The 17189-nt window shown below is 44.9% G+C and overlaps 2 protein-coding genes across 7 annotated transcripts in view; both read right to left on the bottom strand.

The window, feature by feature from the left end:
- Positions 1–4: 4 nt before the first annotated feature.
- LOC142889388 (7-methylguanosine phosphate-specific 5'-nucleotidase-like) lies at positions 5–4780 on the bottom strand. Its single transcript, XM_076028100.1, has 10 exons — positions 4556–4780; positions 3610–3684; positions 3267–3365; positions 2988–3057; positions 2778–2824; positions 2580–2665; positions 2343–2432; positions 2086–2248; positions 1154–1351; positions 5–1050 (listed from the first exon to the last, which is right to left on the bottom strand). The coding sequence occupies exons 1-10, from the start codon at positions 4556–4558 to the stop codon at positions 898–900; spliced, it is 984 nt and encodes a 327-aa protein (XP_075884215.1). The 5' UTR covers positions 4559–4780; the 3' UTR covers positions 5–897.
- An 841-nt stretch (positions 4781–5621) lies between these two features.
- The window catches only part of LOC142889381 (ATP-citrate synthase-like), a 126967-nt gene continuing 115399 nt past the window's right edge, over positions 5622–17189 (bottom strand). For 3 of the 6 annotated variants that reach the window (XM_076028086.1, XM_076028083.1, XM_076028084.1), the window contains exons 11-30: positions 16809–16926; positions 16565–16719; positions 15819–15912; positions 15501–15557; positions 14485–14514; positions 13462–13603; positions 12400–12568; positions 11730–11834; positions 11452–11648; positions 11029–11110; positions 10344–10454; positions 10123–10250; positions 9933–10026; positions 9035–9189; positions 8760–8910; positions 8523–8666; positions 7858–7971; positions 7635–7717; positions 7063–7139; positions 5622–6991 (exon numbers count right to left, since the gene is read on the bottom strand). In XM_076028086.1, the coding sequence (XP_075884201.1) occupies positions 6897–6991; positions 7063–7139; positions 7635–7717; positions 7858–7971; positions 8523–8666; positions 8760–8910; positions 9035–9189; positions 9933–10026; positions 10123–10250; positions 10344–10454; positions 11029–11110; positions 11452–11648; positions 11730–11834; positions 12400–12568; positions 13462–13603; positions 14485–14514; positions 15501–15557; positions 15819–15912; positions 16565–16719; positions 16809–16926 (2301 nt within the window). In that variant the 3' untranslated portion in view covers positions 5622–6896. The remainder of the gene's footprint in view (positions 6992–7062; positions 7140–7634; positions 7718–7857; positions 7972–8522; positions 8667–8759; positions 8911–9034; positions 9190–9932; positions 10027–10122; positions 10251–10343; positions 10455–11028; positions 11111–11451; positions 11649–11729; positions 11835–12399; positions 12569–13461; positions 13604–14484; positions 14515–15500; positions 15558–15818; positions 15913–16564; positions 16720–16808; positions 16927–17189) is intronic. The other 3 variants (XM_076028089.1, XM_076028088.1, XM_076028087.1) reach the window with 2 other exon arrangements.

The raw sequence follows: 17189 nt of genomic DNA, 5'->3' as shown, positions 1-17189 counted from the left end.
ATCAAACAGGAAATGCATCATTTGTGTAATTTCCTTACCATTTCCATTACAGTACATATTTCACCCTCTAAACATGCTACGAAACTCATCAAATTTGACACACAGGTCCAAACTGGTGAAACATTTCACACATTTCACACTCTACAGCGCCACCGACTAAAACAAAATCCGCCAGCCAGATCCATGTCACTGTTTTCCAGCGATGCAAAGATAAATCACTGGTTTGTTTCACTGGGGGGCCTCTGATTCGGACAGTCGCGCCACAGAAAGCTTCTCAAGGGGTTCCGTGGTGACGATGGCAGTGACATCAATGGCAGGTGTGGGTAGGGGTCAACAGGGGTCACCAAGGGCCAGCAGGGGTCGCAGGGCCACAGCAGGCTCAGTCCATTGAACGCTGTCCGCAGCATTAATTCTATATTAAATATTGTTCTGTTCACATTAAAGCCCTTTTTTCACAGACGTGACCTATTGAGTCTGTCAGTCATATTATATAATATATAATACTGAGCAAAAGAAAAAAAGAAAAACGAAAATGACCAAACATTTACACCCGTGTGGTCCAGTGAGATACAGCATACCTGTAGCTAGTCATGTGCTCCAGCACATTAGCATTTGCACAACTCGACTAAAACTTGAGTAAAAATGCAGCACAAACAAAACTCACTGAGAAGTTTTTTTTCTCATGAACTACATGCAGTTCGTTCTTTTTCTAAAACCTTTGCAGTTAAAATAAGTCTTCTTGCTTTTCCAGTCGCTCTCGACTGATTTCAGTCGCGCGACTACGATAAAAACCAAGATGCTTAAAAAAAACTGTGCTTGAGAGTGAAAATACTGGAGAATCAGTGTGATTCAGAAGTGTGCAGTTTGAGGTCCGTTGTGACGTCGTCCATCAAGGCGTCACTGCGAGGCCTCGTCCTTCTTGTGTGTTGTTGCGTTTGCGGCGCCTGGCTGAGTGATGTATCTGAGGACGGCGTTCGGGACGTCCAGCGTCTCGTCCTTCACCAGCACGATGTCGAAGGAGTTGACGTACGACTCTTTCCTCTCCTCCACCTGCGAGACACCGAAGCTGCAGTCAGCAGCTCTGAAACTGCAGTTTGTGCGTGCGTGCGTGTGTGTGTGTGTGTGCGTGTGCGTTTGTGTACGAGCAGCAGACCTGGTCGTTGAGGAAGCCGATGGTGAGGATGTTGCGGTGCTCCGACACTCCGTCCGCCATGGTGAGGTCACCCAGGGAGTCGCCCAGCAGCAGCACGTTGCCTCGACCCCGCGGCTGCCCGGCGGCGGCGTGCGTGAGGGCGCCCTCCCTCTTGTTGAAGGTGTGGATGAGTTGGCCTTTAAAGGCTCGCAGGACGCCCTGAGACACAAGGTGCTCGTGCAGTTAGCTGGACAGAGAGCTTTGCAAAGCAGGAAGAACACTCGGGGCGTTTGATGAATAATACTAAAGGTTGAGTGTGGAATAACTTGGAGATTTTGACGAAGAAACAGCGACATCGAGTGGTTACATTTTAGATTGCAGCGTCTTTCACTCTCCCGCCTCCCCCAGTGGCCTGCGCATACATATACATATATATATATATATACATATACATACATATATATATACATATACATACATATACATATACACATATATACATAGATTGATAGATTGCAGCATCTTTCACTCTCCCGCCTCCCCCAGTGGCCTGCGCATACATATACATATATATATATATATATATATATATATATATATATATATATATATATATATATATATATATATATATACATATACATATATACATATGTATATATATGTATATATAATTGCCTTATTTCTTTTAATTCATTTAATTTTCTATCTTTTTGCACTATACAGTTGCTGTAATTATGCAATTTTCCCCACTGTGGGATTAATAAAGGCCTTCTATTCTATTCTAACTATTCTAGTGGTTGGAAAACCAAATTACATTTATTGTACTGTGATTATACACTTTTATTAACGTATTTATGGGCAGTTTATTACGCATTTACCAAAATAAAAATCATAAATCAAGCCAATTATTACACACTGGACCTTTTGTGAGTAAGTGAGGTGACGCCTACCGCCCTGTCGAAGTCCATGTAGTTGGAGATGACGCGGACGTTGGGATGGAAGACCTGGTTCTGATGGATCACCTCCTCCAGGACGTCCCCGACACCAGCTGAGAAGATCAGCAGAGGGACGTGGTGCTCGTCCAGGAGGTCGAAAAACACTTTGTAGCCATCTCTGATAGAGAGAAAGAAGATTTTTCTTATTTTCAAAACATGTAAGATTTCCTGCTGTAATTTTGTGTTGTGATGTGGAGTGAGCATGTGCAGACCTCAGCATGGCGTTGGATTCCCTCACAGCCTGCGGCAACAAGTCCTTCCTGATCCTCTGCTCGATCAGCAGCTCGTGGACTTTAGTCCACCTGTAGAGGGAAACACACAAAACAAAATTCTCCTCTATTCTTGGAATGATTGAACATAAAATAGAAAAAAATACAAAATGAAGCTAAAAAAAAGAAAATCAATATGAAATTGGAAATTAATGCAGCAAAAAAGAAGATGTGACTCACCACTCCACCATTAGAGGGAGCTTTTCCTCTGTAGTCCTGTGAGGGTCGATCTCGATAGGATAGTATGTCTTTAACAACGTCTGAATCTAAAGTTTCATAAAAAACAAAAACGTAACAACAACCTTATTAATATATGTTTCAGACAACAGGCAACTCTCACCCTATTCATTGACCCGTTCATTTGTGTAGCCACTTTACCTTTTTAACACAATCTTCACCAATCAAAAGCCGGTTATTCAGGATGTCTGAGGGGGAGGAGGAGGAGGAAAAGGAGGAGGAGGAGGAAGCAGCAAGATGATGAAACAGGAAAGAGTGAGTTATGCCAAACCAGGTGAAGGGGAGAGCTTAAAGAAACAACAGATAAGAATTAAAATTAGAACAGATGAATAAAATGGGGTTTGCTCTTACTGTGTGTAGTGGGCACCCGTTGGCCATTGTGGGCAAATCTGGTCAGTGTCATGTCAAAGTCAGAGATCACCTGAGGAGTCATGGGAATGAAAAAATCAACAAGATCGAGATATGATAAAGAGCGAAGAGAAATTCTGGCAGAGCCTTCACCGTGTTAAATATACAGTAGTGCGTCTTCTGTTTGTTTTGGTGCACAGCCACCCATCTCATTTCATCACGTCACGTCCACAAATCACAACACCAAACATTGCATTGCAAAATAGGAGTCAGTGAACGCACCTGCAGACTATCTGCACCTGCATGCTGCATTGCCTGGATGGTCTCCTCCACTCTGCTGCGTTCCCTCATCAGCACCGAGCTTCTGGCCAGCTCGGGGATCTGAGCAGAAAAAGATTTGACTCATCATTTTCTAAAGTGTTTTCCAAGCAAAGCCTCTCAGAAATGGCAAATAATAGAATCTAAAATCTATCTCATCGCCATTTACTGTTTCAGGGATTGTGGTCCAAAGCCTTGTGCCAGGTCTTTGTTTGGACTGCTGTGTTGACATTACTGCTCTTTATACTCCACACATCTCACTTTCTAATCAGGATTACGTTTGTTTAGCGATAAAAGGTTCACTCACCTCAGTCTTTGTGAGCTGCTGCCAGAGAGCCAGGACGGTCCGCACCGGCGACTGGATCCAGGGGATCTGCTGTATCTGCAGGTACAGAGGTGTTTTCAGGTGGACTCGGTGCCACAAAGGGGCAAAAGTGAGCTGGTCGTTCGCAAGACGTTAATGTTAACTTGCATGATTGGCTATAAATAGAGCTCAGGTTAGGACAGACATGGATAGCCAAAGCCAAACAGGAAATCAATGGTTTAGACTGGGTCATGGATTGTTTATCTATTTTACAGCTGCCTCAATCATTTTTATCAATGACTGATTTTAGCTATTACATCAATTTAGTATTTAAAGAAATATTTCATGATAGATTATTCATCAGAAGCAAGTTTTTTTTTATTTTTTTTAATGAAATTTGCCTCTCAGTACTTGAAAAAACAAACAAACAAACATTTGAATAGTTTGATTTTCATATTTATAGACACCTTTGCAAAACAAACAAACAAAAACAAAAAGCTTATACTTGTAAACGACAATTTTATTTACAAATGTATATTCAACTAGACTGCAGTTTTAAGTTAAGACTCTCATTTGCTGGTTTATTTCTTGAAATTGTAACCTTGACCCTGACTTGGATTGTTTTTTGTTTTTGTTTTGTTTTTTAATCTTGGTATGTCAAGACAAAAATAAAATACAATAGATTGCTGTAACAAAAATGTTGTTGGTCTTATTGAACACAATTGTGTTACAATAAAATAAACAAATCATACAGCCTCGCATTCAAATATGCCCTTTTACTATTTCTTGTTTTATATGCTGTTACTGGCTGTGATTACCTCTGCAGAGTATGCACATGCATTCTACGCAGCGTTGTCACAACTCCAAAAATAAGGAGAATTCTTTTAATAGCCAGTGTGACTAGCATGCCATCGCCTCCTATGGATGAAGTGATTACGTAAGAACTTACCATCTTAGCAGGCAGATGCGACGACGGACAAACTCGACCCGGAGGAAGCGTTACAGTCTCACGACTTTTGTCGAAAACCTTTAACGGTTGTTGTGATCATTTCAGACAGTTCTGTTACAACTGTTATATCTGGCTTTGCGCCTTTAGTCAGGGAAATGTTTTTTGAAATAGTTGTTTACGTTGAGTTTGTGTCGCACCCGCAGCGTTAATCCGTCTCGACACAGGGCACAAAGGTTCCGACGTATTTCGGTTCCTACCTCCCACATAAAGACGTTTCCGCTTCGCGGAAAATAAAATAAAACAAATGCCCAAAATTGATATTGACAGAATAAATTATTCTATTAATTAATAACAAATAATGGCAAAGTAACCAAACTGAATTTTTGACACAAATGTGAATTCCCCCCCCCCCCCCCCAATTAGATTTTTGTGCGACAGTTTCCACGTTGGTGATAAAGTTACTAGCTTCGGTACTTGACTTGAAGTATAGATCCGTCTCTGGTCAAATGTTTCTACAATAAAAGAGAAAGTAGCTTTTAAAAATACTTAAGTGTTCAAAGTACTTCACATAGCAACAAAACGTGTTCTAAAATAGCTGTCCAAAGTTTGAACTAATGATTATTAGAGCAAATCTTGTAGAAACAAACTTAGAAGGATCAAAAGTGCCATTGTGGTGTTTTTATTAGACAAACAAAACAAAAATACAAAACACCCCTGTTCAAAAATGAAAATGCCAAGTAAAATTCTGTTTGTAGTGAACCTTCTTGGTTCAGTGACAAAATTTATCGACTCCACTTAGAGCCATAGACAGTTCCTAAGTATTCCTGTCATTACACCCTCTCCTCCACTCCACTCTCTCCTTCGCTCCATCCTCCTCTCATCTGAGTGTACTGCTCCCACTGGAGGAAGTCACTGTTCGGCAGTGCACTCACTGCACATGAGCAGCGGAGATGAGAGTCAACGCCAATGCTGATGCAAAAATCTAATGGAGCAAAAGTATTGTGTTCTTCTGAAAAATCAGTCACTCAGTATAGATGCTCAAATTGACTTGATTGCTGTCCACCAATGAAAATAGTGAAACAAGTTTTTATTTTTTTATACTATTACATGTAAGCATATTACAAATAAAGCATTCTTTCACGTTTAAATAAAAAACAGCAACACAAAGGTCAAACACAGCAAGCTGTACGCAGGGCGGCATTTTTGCAGTTGGTGTCTACGAGCGAAGTGACAACGTGGATGTTGCTTTTATTTTTTAACAGCTCCGTCAATCTTCCACCCAGGAGGACGGCCAGGCAGTTCTCTTGAAATAAAACCAAGCGCTTGCACGGTTCCTGGCCAGGCCTAGCTGCTCTCCAAGGCTCACTGCTCTCCTTAGGGTGTAAAGTTCAACCCACCATTCATGCTTCTGCATCGTACAGTTTCCTGACTGTTAACTCGAGATACCAAAACAAGTAGTGACAGTCGACGTACCGTCTGTTAAAACTCAAAAGTTTGTCCGAAGTTACGTAAACAATAATAAGAATAATAGTAATAATGATGATGAAAATCAAGGTTGCGCTGGGAAAGGCAACGGTGGAGTGATTTTATTTTCCTTTTCTTCCCTGCATTCTGCCAACTCCCTCAAAAAACTTGACAACAAAACGCATCTCTAAAAATAACTTTGGTTTTTTTCACTCGTTATGACAAAGATCCTTCTTAATGGAGTGCAACTTGGACTGTGAATATAAGAGAAATTAGACTTAGTACTGCTAGTGTTTAAACAGAGGTGCAATGCTGCTCGAGCCAAAATACATGCTTTCCCGAACTAAGAAGGGTTTTATGCTTTACCCCCCGCCCCTCTCCCCCGGCTTACCGTTTAAATATATTTATAGAAAAAGACACATGACCGTATTGCTGAGCTTAACGAAATATTTGCAGCAGCTTTTTCTGTTTCGCAGGTTGTCGATGGTACCTCATCACAGGAGTCTTATGTTGAAATGTGCTTTGAAAACCTGCTCATGTAACATTGTCTCTAAACAGGCTAAGTGTCAATTTTCTAGTACCAAGTGTTTTTGTGCTCTTAGTATCGCAGTACTGGTTAAGGTCAATGTGAACGGACTATATCATGGCAATATTCTGAAAATATAATTCCCCTTCTTTAACTCCTCCAACAAAAACTAGATTTGGATAAGCCAGACTCCTACTAGAACTAGACAGCGCCTAAACTTTCCAGAATGATCCGAGCCAGTTTTCCCAAGGCAGCAGTTGTGATGCTCGTTAAGAGAGATCTGTATCCTTGCTGCCTGAGCCGTTGAGAACAGTCACATGACATGCAGGTGGACTCCCACCCGGCTGGGGATCACATGGACATGTGCTCGGGGAGCACGTATGAGATGTCGTCCCAGGGGTGGCGGTACAGGCCCTGCTTCAGTCTCTTCTGGTCCAGGTAGTGTCCTGCAGAGTCACGTGTCTCCAGTTAGTAATGAAGCCGAGAGCCCTGTTGGCTCGACGTGAGCGGGACTCACCGATGAAGCCCATGCTACGGCCGAGGACAAAGATCCCGTTCAGTGCTCCGATCTCCACAAATTCGTCGGCCTCGTCCCTGGAAGCAGTTCAACGTTGGGACGTCAATCATCACGGTTAGAAACAGCACAAACGACGGTCTTCAGACATTTAAACAGCAGAGACGTGCGTACAAGTCAAGGGACAGACTGAGGTGAGCTGTAAACCAAATGGTGGGATTAAAGAGTACATGGATTGCACATATATGCAAAAATATACGTGTGCTAAATTAAAAACTGAAGAAAGTAAGTAAAACGTTTTCATATTAGGCAAAATTCAATCCATCAATGTTTTCTCACAATAATTTGAGTCTCCAGCTGGTCACTGAACTTCACTTTACTTCTTTCGTTTCCTCCACTTTTTAGAACGTACGCAGTCCTGGAAATTATCTTTTTGTGATGTCACAAAGGGCACAGACGCTTCCTCCACAGTGAATGACCACACCCCCAGCTAGGTGATGGCTGAATTTAAATTCATACTTAAACATTAATTAGATGTTTCTCCTTCAGCTCAGTCTCCAGGTGGGACAGTTTACCTTGTAAAGCCGCCGCACGTCCTGAGAAGGTCCACGAAGGCAACGCCAATGAAACCGTCCACGTTCAGGATCAGGTTGGGTTTCTGTTGGCAAGAAATACAACTGAGTAGACTGGGTAGTGTGACAGAAAACACCTCAAGTGGAAAAACAAAACCCTGCGACCAAGGTACGGGAGGCAACGACTGGTCAGCGAACACGGTGGCTGTTTCTCTCTCTGGCTCACCTTGGAGGTAGTGATCTTCTCCACGTCCAGAGCGTAATCCAGCAGCTGTGTGGAGGTGAAATGCTGCTTCACAAAGTCCTTCAGGATCTGAACCCGCATGTCTGGGTTGTTGATCTGAAAATACACACTGCCGCTTTATACAAAACCTCCACAAAATTGTCACATACACACACAACTTGCTTCAGCGTACAACTCCAGAAGTTTCCCAATATTTAAGGCCCTTTCCTAAATACATTCCAGAATCTTGACAGCAATCTGTGACTCATGCACCTATTTTTCAATCAGCACAACAACATCATGACAGGTGAAGGGCTGTGTTGAGCTTGTGACAGCGGCTCATTGGGAGTTCAGGATTATCGTTGGGCTAAAACATTGGACTAGCAGCTCCTTTCTAACAGAAGGTTACAAAAACACTTAATAACAAAGAACACAAATTAGTGTTTTGTGTGATTTTTCGAGACAGAATTATTTTCAGTATGTTCTCAGTGACGACAAGAAAGAGTTTGAGATATATTAAACAATTAAATTTCTGTTCATAAATAAAATTGCTGAGGCTCACTCGGACCCACCGCCTCACCCAATGACCAATTTTCCCCAAGCACCCATTTATTGTCTGCGTTTTTTGTCTGACTGAATCCTGACACAAGTATCAAAGAGCTGCTCACCGACTTGACCCTGTGTCCGATGCCCATGATCAGCTTCCCGTCCTTCTTCATCTTGTTGACGAACTCCATGGGCAGCATGCCGCTGTCAAACGCCTTGCTGAACTGCTTGGCAGCTGCGTCCAGAGCGCCTCCGAAGCGGTCGCCCTGGAAACAAACAAAAAAAAAAATCTCTTAAGGTTAGAAGGGGGGAGGGGCAACTTTGTGTTTTCCGAGCCGTGTTGTGCGCGCAGGACTGACGATGGTGAGCAGGCCGGAGGTGAGGCTGGAGATGAGGTCCTTGCCGGCGCGAGCGCACACGATGGTGTTGTGCGCGCCGGAGACGGCCGGCCCGTGGTCCGCCGTCACCATCAGGCACATCTCGATGAACTGGCAGGCATAGCGAGGCAACCTGCGCAACCGCAAAGGAGAGACCGAGAGAAAAAAGAAAAAACAAAAAGAGGTGAACTCCGGCGCCTCTCAGCTGGTTCAGCCCAAACCCAGCCAGCCAGCCAGCCAGCCAGCCAGCCACCCACCTGCGCTGGAACCACAGCAGGCCCAGCACGCCACCCAGGCCCATCTCCTCCTTGAAGACCTCGGTGATGGGCATGCCAGCGTAGATGAGCTCCTGGCCTCGCTCGTCACAGATGCTCGTCATGAACGAGGCCGGTTTCCGGATCAGGCCCAACTCCTGCGGGTTGGGGGGCACAGGGGAGGAGGGGATCAATAAAGATGAAGAGATTATTGGTGTCAAAGGGTCAGAATTTGCACTGAAGGAAAGAAAGAAAAGGAAATGACTTCATGGAGTTGAGGAATAAGTGGTGTTGTTGTTTACTGTGTCCTCTAGTGGGCAGTGACAGGTTTTTCTACAGGCTCTGGCATTTTGTCCACAGGTAAAGAAAAGTAGAGTAAGTCATTTCTGTTTGGCTGAAAATTCAAGCATTTGGAAGAAAAAAGAAGAAGAAAAAGACATCTTCCGTGTCTGTTGTACAGAAACAGATCAGTGCACTTCAGACTCCTCCACCACGACACAGAGGACGAGAGACCGCAGACGGCACTTTCTAGTGTTTTACGCACTCCAACGTCTAACTTAGTTTCATTCATCATTTCTAAGACATATCACAACCATTAATAATAATAACAATAATTACACAAAATACGTAAAATGGCTCTGAGACAGTTGGTGAGTTGTGTTTGTATTTAACCTGCCACTTATTTTCCCCGTTAATGCAAGGGTCCGTGCTGACGAGTTGCAGCGTCTGACCTAAAACAGCAGCGGCTTTGTCCACTGTATTGATCACGGCATTGTAAACACGGGAATTCTGTTTCGCAAGACTCAAACAGAACAAATGTTTTTGGCGACAGAGCAGCGGTGTAGAAGGAGGGGAGAAAAGTGCAACTGCACTGTGTGGAGGAGTCGGTGGATGTTGTTACCCGAGCCCAGGAGTAATCCATCGGCACTGTGGGAGGAGGCACCTCCTGGGCCGGGACGATGGTGCCGTCCGCCACCAGCTCGTCATACACCGTCCTGTCGGCAAGACCAGCAGACAGACCAGCAGAATTAGAAAAATAAAACTTCCAGGAGTCGGTGGAGAGAAATGCTGCCGTGTGTCGGCCGTCTCACCTGATGACGTCGCCGAGCTCGTCGAAGCTCTTGGGGACGTAGGCGCCGGCGTCCCGCAGGGCCTGGTTCTTGGCCACCGCCGTTTCCGAAGCCTGGTTGGCGCAGGCGCCCGCGTGGCCGAACTGAACCTACAGGTGGCAGCAACGCAACTGTCAACTGGACAGCTTTCCCAAGTGGGGAGGAAGACGACAACGTGATGGCGGCGACGGCGCAGGACAAACCTCCGAGGTGAACATGGTGGCGCAGGTTCCGATGCACCAGCACACCACGGGCTTGCTGATCCGGCCCTCCCTGATGCCCTGGCAGATCTTGTACTCCTCCATGCCGCCAATCTGCGTTTCCAAGCACAAATTACTGATTAAATAGATTGCAAAGCAACTGAGATTCTCTAAATTTAATGGAAAAAGGTTTGTGTGGAAATGCAAAACCCTGTTTTCACTCATCAAAAACAGGTGATTAACAGGCTTTTGAAATCGTGAAAACTGTCAGATAGAAATGCTAGTCTTTATGCAATACTTGTGGACCGGTGTGCACTATGGTGTGATGATGACGCTGTGTACGCTGCGTACACACAATACTCAGCCAAGCAGGTGCTGCATTCCAAATTCTTACAATGTTGTTGTACGACTCATGCAATTCAACATTTGAAATTAATTAATAATCTGCAGCATCAAACAGCGGACTGGACTCCATGGCACTCAGTGAGACAAGAGCAAATGGAAACAATGCACTACCATTGAAGTACTGGCCCACAAAAAGTTACCCCCCCCCCAAGTAAAAATGCTGCATTCCAGGAAATTATCCAGCTGGGAGCGCAGGTGAAAACGGCAGCATCAGTGAAAACATTTATTTTATTTTAGGTGGCAATTTACAGGCACAGCAGTGAAAACACGTCTTCAGTCTCACCTCTCCGAGCATCACAATCATCTTGATCCCTGGAGTGTCCTGGTAGCGAAGGACGTGGTCCATGAAGGTGGAACCTGGATATCTACACCAAGGGGAGCAACAAAAAAAGACTTTCAGCCAAGTTTGTGATTCTATAAAATGGAAAAAGGTTTTTGGACGCTCTTGAAAAATGACTCAATCCCAATGTTTGTCATTATATATTTGCCAAGAAGAGTTTTTTGGTGAGTTTCAAAGGTTCTGGCTGCATCAGAGGTGAATGTGTTGCAACAAGGGAGAAAACATCCAGTTCAGAGCTGGATGGAAACAGTGCAGCACGTGCAGGGTGTGGATCAAGGTTGGCAACTGCACTAAAATAAACTGCGCTCTGAGACTGAGGACTGATTCTTTGAGATTCCACCGCTGTATCTTGTGTGGCGGCCATACCTGTCCCCGCCGATGGCCACGCCTTCGTACACGCCGTCGGTGGTGCGCGAGATGATGTTGTTGAGCTCGTTGGACATGCCGCCGGAGCGCGACACGTACGCCACGCTGCCGGGCCGGTACAGCTTGGACGCCAGGATGTTGTCCAGCATGCCGCCCGTGTTGCCGATCTTGAAGCAGCCCGGCTTGATGCCTCCCACCTGGAACACAGCCGCCCGTCACCTGGCGGCCACTCACGACAACGCGACTCAGCGCACAATTCACAGCGTGGGAAGACGAACCGTCGCCGGGCCGATGATGGTGACGCCCTTCTCGTCGGCCGTCTTGATCAGCTTCCGTGTCTGGGCCTCGGGGATGCCCTCAGCGATGATGGCGATGGTGTGGATCTGAAAGCGACTTTCTCATTAGGAAGCAGGAATCACTGGACTAGAGCTGCAACTTTTTGTCGTTGACTAATTGATTGATTATTTTTTCGATTAGTCGATTATTCACAATTATCTTCTTTATTTTCACCACCTATTTTAGACTTCTGTTTAACCTCACATGCTTAAATCTTCACACCTGTGTTATACTGTTGTACTCTGACAGCATACATTTTTAAACAAATATATCAAAATAATGATACACATAGCATTTATCTGTGACGTAGATCGTAGGTATATTAATTCACGATTTGAAGGTTATATGCAATGTTTATCACAGTTAACAACTTAATTATCAAATTAATAAGTCCTAAATATCACAATTAATAAGTAATAAGTGAAAGAGTGTTGCAATTCAGTATAAATGTGAGTTTTCACAGGGACTGTAATTCACTAATTACTGCCGTAAAGTAGCATTTACCTAAATGAACTAACCCGACGCGTTGACGCTTACATTTTCGACTGATCATTGCAGCCCTACGCTGGGCCAGCAAGCTCTAGCAGGGGCGCCGTGAATTAGGATTCCTACCTGGGGATAGTGCATTGCCTCCATGGTGCTGTCGAAGGCTGAGCGCAGGGAGGCGAAGCTGATGAGGACGTCCACAGTGGGGTGCTTCTTGGTGGCGTCTGCCATGTTCTTGTAGACGGGCAGCAGGATCTCCTTGTGGCCCCAGTAGAACTTCTGCTTGTGGTCGCCACTGAGCGGAGCAGAGAGGACACAGCCTTACTGAGCGGAGCAGCCTTAAACCTAACCATAATGCCATGCAAGTCTATGAGGGTCAAAAGTCAACTTTGTCCTAGAGACACGAGGCCACTTGAGTTGTCATCAGGATCCCCCAAGACACGCCCACGTCAAATTTGGGGCTTCGAGCGCATGAAGAACCCCATAACCCTAACCCTAATTTCAGCCTTAACCCTAACCCTAATGCCATGCAAGTATATGAGGGTGAAAGGTAAACTTAGTCCTAGAGACACGGGGCCACTCGCTTTTTCATCAGGAGCCCCCAAGACACACCCACGTCAAATTTGGGGCTTCTAGAGAAGGAGGAACCCCGTAACCCTAACCCTAATTTAAGCCTTAGTGTCAACAACAAGGCACAATTCCAATCTGGAATTTTAACAATTTTCCACACAACTTTGCTGCTATAGTCGTAAATATGAGTTGCGAACAGATAACATAGCAAGGCTGTGATAGAAGGTAGAAGAAGTAGCTTACAACATGAAGACATAAGAATTATCAGACTGGCTGATAGGCATCTGTTGCCGTTCTAGTTATAACGGCCAGTCTTTTTGTGGTGTTTCGCTGGAAAATCTGGACTGCAAACAGCCGCCAGGTGAGTTTAACGTTGACCTATTCGCAAGGCACTGAGCAGCAGTGAGCCACCACTACCACAAGTAAGCATAAAAAAATTGAATAAATGGCAAACAACATGATATTAAAACAAAAACAGGAGAGACAAGGGCAGCTTTAGCTTAAGGAAGAAAAAGAAGTTTCCTCAGTAAGTGACAAAATATTATAATAACTGGAGCGACACTGCAAAGACGTCACTAAAGCTGAACACCAATCTTTAAATTTGGAATTTAAACTCACGTGAAGGGGTAAACCATGGCCGCCACTGAGGGTTCATCCCGAGAGCAGACGTAGTCAAAGTCTAACATGCCCTGCACGGCGCGAGTCTGCATGCCCCACACGATGGCCTTGGTCTGCTTCCTGAAGAGAGTGGTGGCTTTGGCTGCACAAAGACAGCAGACAAGAGTCAGGGCTCAGCACACGAACATCGATATAGACATCTTAAAAACAAAGCACACACAGGCCAGAGGTGGGGGGCGGGGGGCGGGGGGGGCAATCAGGGACACGGCAGGAGCGTTACGAGGAAAGAAGTTGACGATGACACAGCAAGGCAGAGGAAGGAAATAAACCTTCACACACTCATCAATCCACTGCAGCTCATCCCTCCTTACAGCAACACTTCACTGAGGGGTTTGTCCCTGGAGGAGCTACACAAGCGTTCAACAGGGTCTTCAATTGGAATTTCTTCCTCCAACGGTGTGAATTCATTTGCCTTTCATTAGTATTAATGTCACAAACCGCAGTGTTAGAAACAGGCTCGCACTGTGGTGTCCCGAGATGGGAATATTATTTCTGCAAAAGGGCTTTTTTTCTTTATTTCTCGTGCTGTCTGGGAAAAAATCGGAATAGAACAGAAAGATTCAAGCACAACGGCACTCGACCATTCAGCACTGTAGTGTTTCTGTTCTGATCTTTAAATATGAAGAATAGACATGTTTTTTTTATGGGTTAAAATACTTCCTCTTTAATCCTGAAGAGGAAAAAAAAGCCCTTAACTTTATCTCTAGTCGCCCTATTGTCACAGATATTAAGTCATAAAAAGGTTAAATTTCCATAGTAAAAAGTTTTGACACGGATTAATTCCAAATGCTTCATCAACGCCAATTCAAACAAATAGCTTCATTCAGCACAGATGCAAAGCGGCGCCCTCTGTAGGTGCGTCAGCAACCGTTAGAGAATGACAAAGGGAGAGGCTGGGATGGCAGGGGACAGCGGGGACAAGAGCAGAGGGACAAGCTGACTGAAGTTCACTCCCTTGCGTACCTGCGCTGCAGCCTGAAGAGGCCTGCGCTTCTGTGACCCCCACAGGGCGGGAACACACAACAACAAAATAAACACAAAAAAAAGGGAGACAAAAAAAAAATGAGTCCATGGAAACAAACTTCAATGCAGCAACGGCCCCTAGTGCGTCAATTGGCAGAAAGTCCATGCAAAGCCCAGCAGCTGCAGAGCCAAGCCTTAACTGTGAAGCCATGGCACATTTTGAGTTTGTTTACTATTCCCCTCTGCAGAAAATATGACTTCTAAAACCTCGGTACAACCACCCGGTAGGCAACGCGACTAAAGACGACCACGACCACAAAGGAGGACAGAGCTCTGTTAGAGATCCTGAAATGACGAGATGTGGTTTTAAAGAGCATGTTGCAGGAAGTGTCAAGACTTCAAGGAAGGCTACGACCATCCGAGTGTTTGAAAATCTAAAACAGTGTTGGATGGTTTTTTTTAAATGCACAATCAGGAAGTGCAACAGAAAACCTTTTAGAGGCTTCACAGGTTCAGATGCCACAGGACGATATTACGACTTCGCTGGCTTGGAAGTCAATCAATAAATGGTGACAAACCAATCAAGCAACTCGAGTCAGAATGTTGCCAAAGCTGAGGTTGACTAACTGTTGGTGGCTCATGTTGCATCTCTTCATTTCTTTTTTTCCTCCAAGAGTTCAAAACTAAAAGCACAAGCATACAGATACTCTACCAAAAGCACTGCTGAGTTTACAGTAAGCGTCTCATTCTGAGTTTTCCCCCCTGCACTATGAATGACTGGTGTTTACAGGGGGGTCCAACCTGCACCACACTCTTTAAAGACAAAGATCTGGATGTATACCTATTAATAAAATTAATATAAAGATAACTTGTGAGTAAATATATGCAACGTTTTTGTCATCCTACGTTACCGAAGCACTACAGTAGTCATGTATGGACATTTGGGAAGGAAAAGAGAACTAGCGTGGTTGGTGGGCAGCCAAGCATGTTGTGGTCACGGCACAGCTGTCACTCACCTTTCCAATCCCCTTTAACTACATTCTTCAGAGGCCACAGTATAGAATGGAGACAGTCTTAAAGAAACGGAGCATCGGAAAAGATGAGGTGGAGCAAACGGTTTGTGCAGCGACGAGAAGGAAGAGGAGAGGGAGGAGGAAGAGGGACGAGGAGAAAGAAATGACAGCGGTGAACACGGCAGCAGCGACGGCCCTCCCAGAAGGTCAAAAAAATAAGAAGAAGGATGCAGGGGTGAGATAAATGAGGCAGAAAGGCAGAAGAGTGAATGAAAGTAGAAAAAAAGGAAAGTGTGAACGGTGGAGAGGTGGATCGGTTACCTGCTGGAAGACCCGCTCGGGACTTTTTGGCTGGAGTGAAATCGTTGGACAGCCTGTTTTCAGAGAAGGAAGACGTCCTGGTGGTGGCCGGAGTCTGGAGGGGGAGGAGCCACCGTTTAGTTCGCAGTAGCCTGCCAGCCAATCCCATTCTTCTCCTGCCTGCCCCACTGTTTTCAGTGTCACTTCCCATCATGCCTCTGGAACTCACATGATCTATTTGGCCAATCAGAACGACTCTGGAGAACGTCACTTACAGACACGTCTGGACGCAGCCAATCAGAACGGAGCTGAGACACAGCAGCACGTACGACATTGTGACGTTAAACTGGGAATAAACTCTTCTGTGGTGATTTTCTGGCCTTTATCATTTTTTAAATGACTAAAACAACATCAGTGAAAAATCTATAATAAAAAGATTTGCTATGAAAAAATACCTTTTGGGCCCATTTTATTTTTTTCGTGCAGTACCTCAAGTGGCCACTGGTAAAAATCTGCGTGTTGCCATATTGCCAGTCCGGTGTCCAGTTAATAAAATACATCTATGGCTAGAACAGTTGTGTCCTTTCAAATGCGTGGAAGTTTGAACAGAGCATCAACTTTTAGCAGAAAGCTGTAAACAGAGGGCTAAAGGTGCTGCTTTCTGGGGAGTCTGGAGGAAGAAAATACACATTTGTGGAATTTGTGGAACGGACATGAACGTCCATTTCACAAAGTGGAATATTTGAAGCGTTTTCCAGCGACGGTACCATGGCGTTGCTGCTAGCGTTGAGGAGGAAGTTGGCGGTGTGCGCGTCCATCGGGGGCTGGTTGGGGATTGGCCGATGGCCCAGGGCCATCCCCACGATGGCCGTCATGTGGGTCTCGGTGCCGAAGACGTGGATGGGGATACCCGTCGTCTTCCCTGGACCACCAAAAAAAGTTAACTTATGAACAAAAAAAAAAAAAAATGGAGGAGACTTGGTTGTCAAAGCTTGGCCGGCACACACTGACCTACTTCCCCCATCACCCTCAGGCCCTCCTGGTAGTTGGGCCCGCCGCGTCGCACGAAGATGGTGACCTCGTGCTCCTTCAGGGGGCCTTGGTAGTCCTTGATGGCCCTGACGATGCCCTGAGGGGGATAGACGGACATGTGTATATAGTCATGAGAATGAAAGAAAAGACGTTAAATTCATCGGGTGTCCAAACTTTTGACTGCTAGTGTGAATGAGAACTGTTCTAAGGGTAAGAAAACCAAATGACTTTTGTTACTGTATTTATGGGCAGTGTGTTAAGCTTTTACCAATAACAAAATCATAAATCAAGCCAAACTTTACACATTGGACCTTTAAAATAGACCTGCTACATGACCCCATGTTCGGGTCGGAGGGTTAA

The sequence above is a fragment of the Nelusetta ayraudi genome, unplaced genomic scaffold, assembly GCF_046127955.1.
Source record: "Nelusetta ayraudi isolate G7.1 ecotype Tasmania unplaced genomic scaffold, CSIRO-AGI_Nayr_v1 ptg000022l, whole genome shotgun sequence".
NCBI lineage: Eukaryota > Metazoa > Chordata > Actinopteri > Tetraodontiformes > Monacanthidae > Nelusetta > Nelusetta ayraudi.
Note: the sequence above shows the minus strand (reverse complement) of the source record. Positions and strands in the feature narration are given on the sequence as shown.

What these genes read in the sequence shown, in the direction of transcription:
- LOC142889388 (XM_076028100.1), bottom strand. An exon ending in CAGGTGCAGATAGTCTGCAG is followed by an intron (nt 3,058 to 3,266) that starts GTGCGTTCACTG and finishes ATGACTCCTCAG; the next exon opens with GTGATCTCTGACTTTGACAT. An exon ending in CTCCCTCTAATGGTGGAGTG is followed by an intron (nt 2,433 to 2,579) that starts GTGAGTCACATC and finishes TTCCCTCTACAG; the next exon opens with GTGGACTAAAGTCCACGAGC.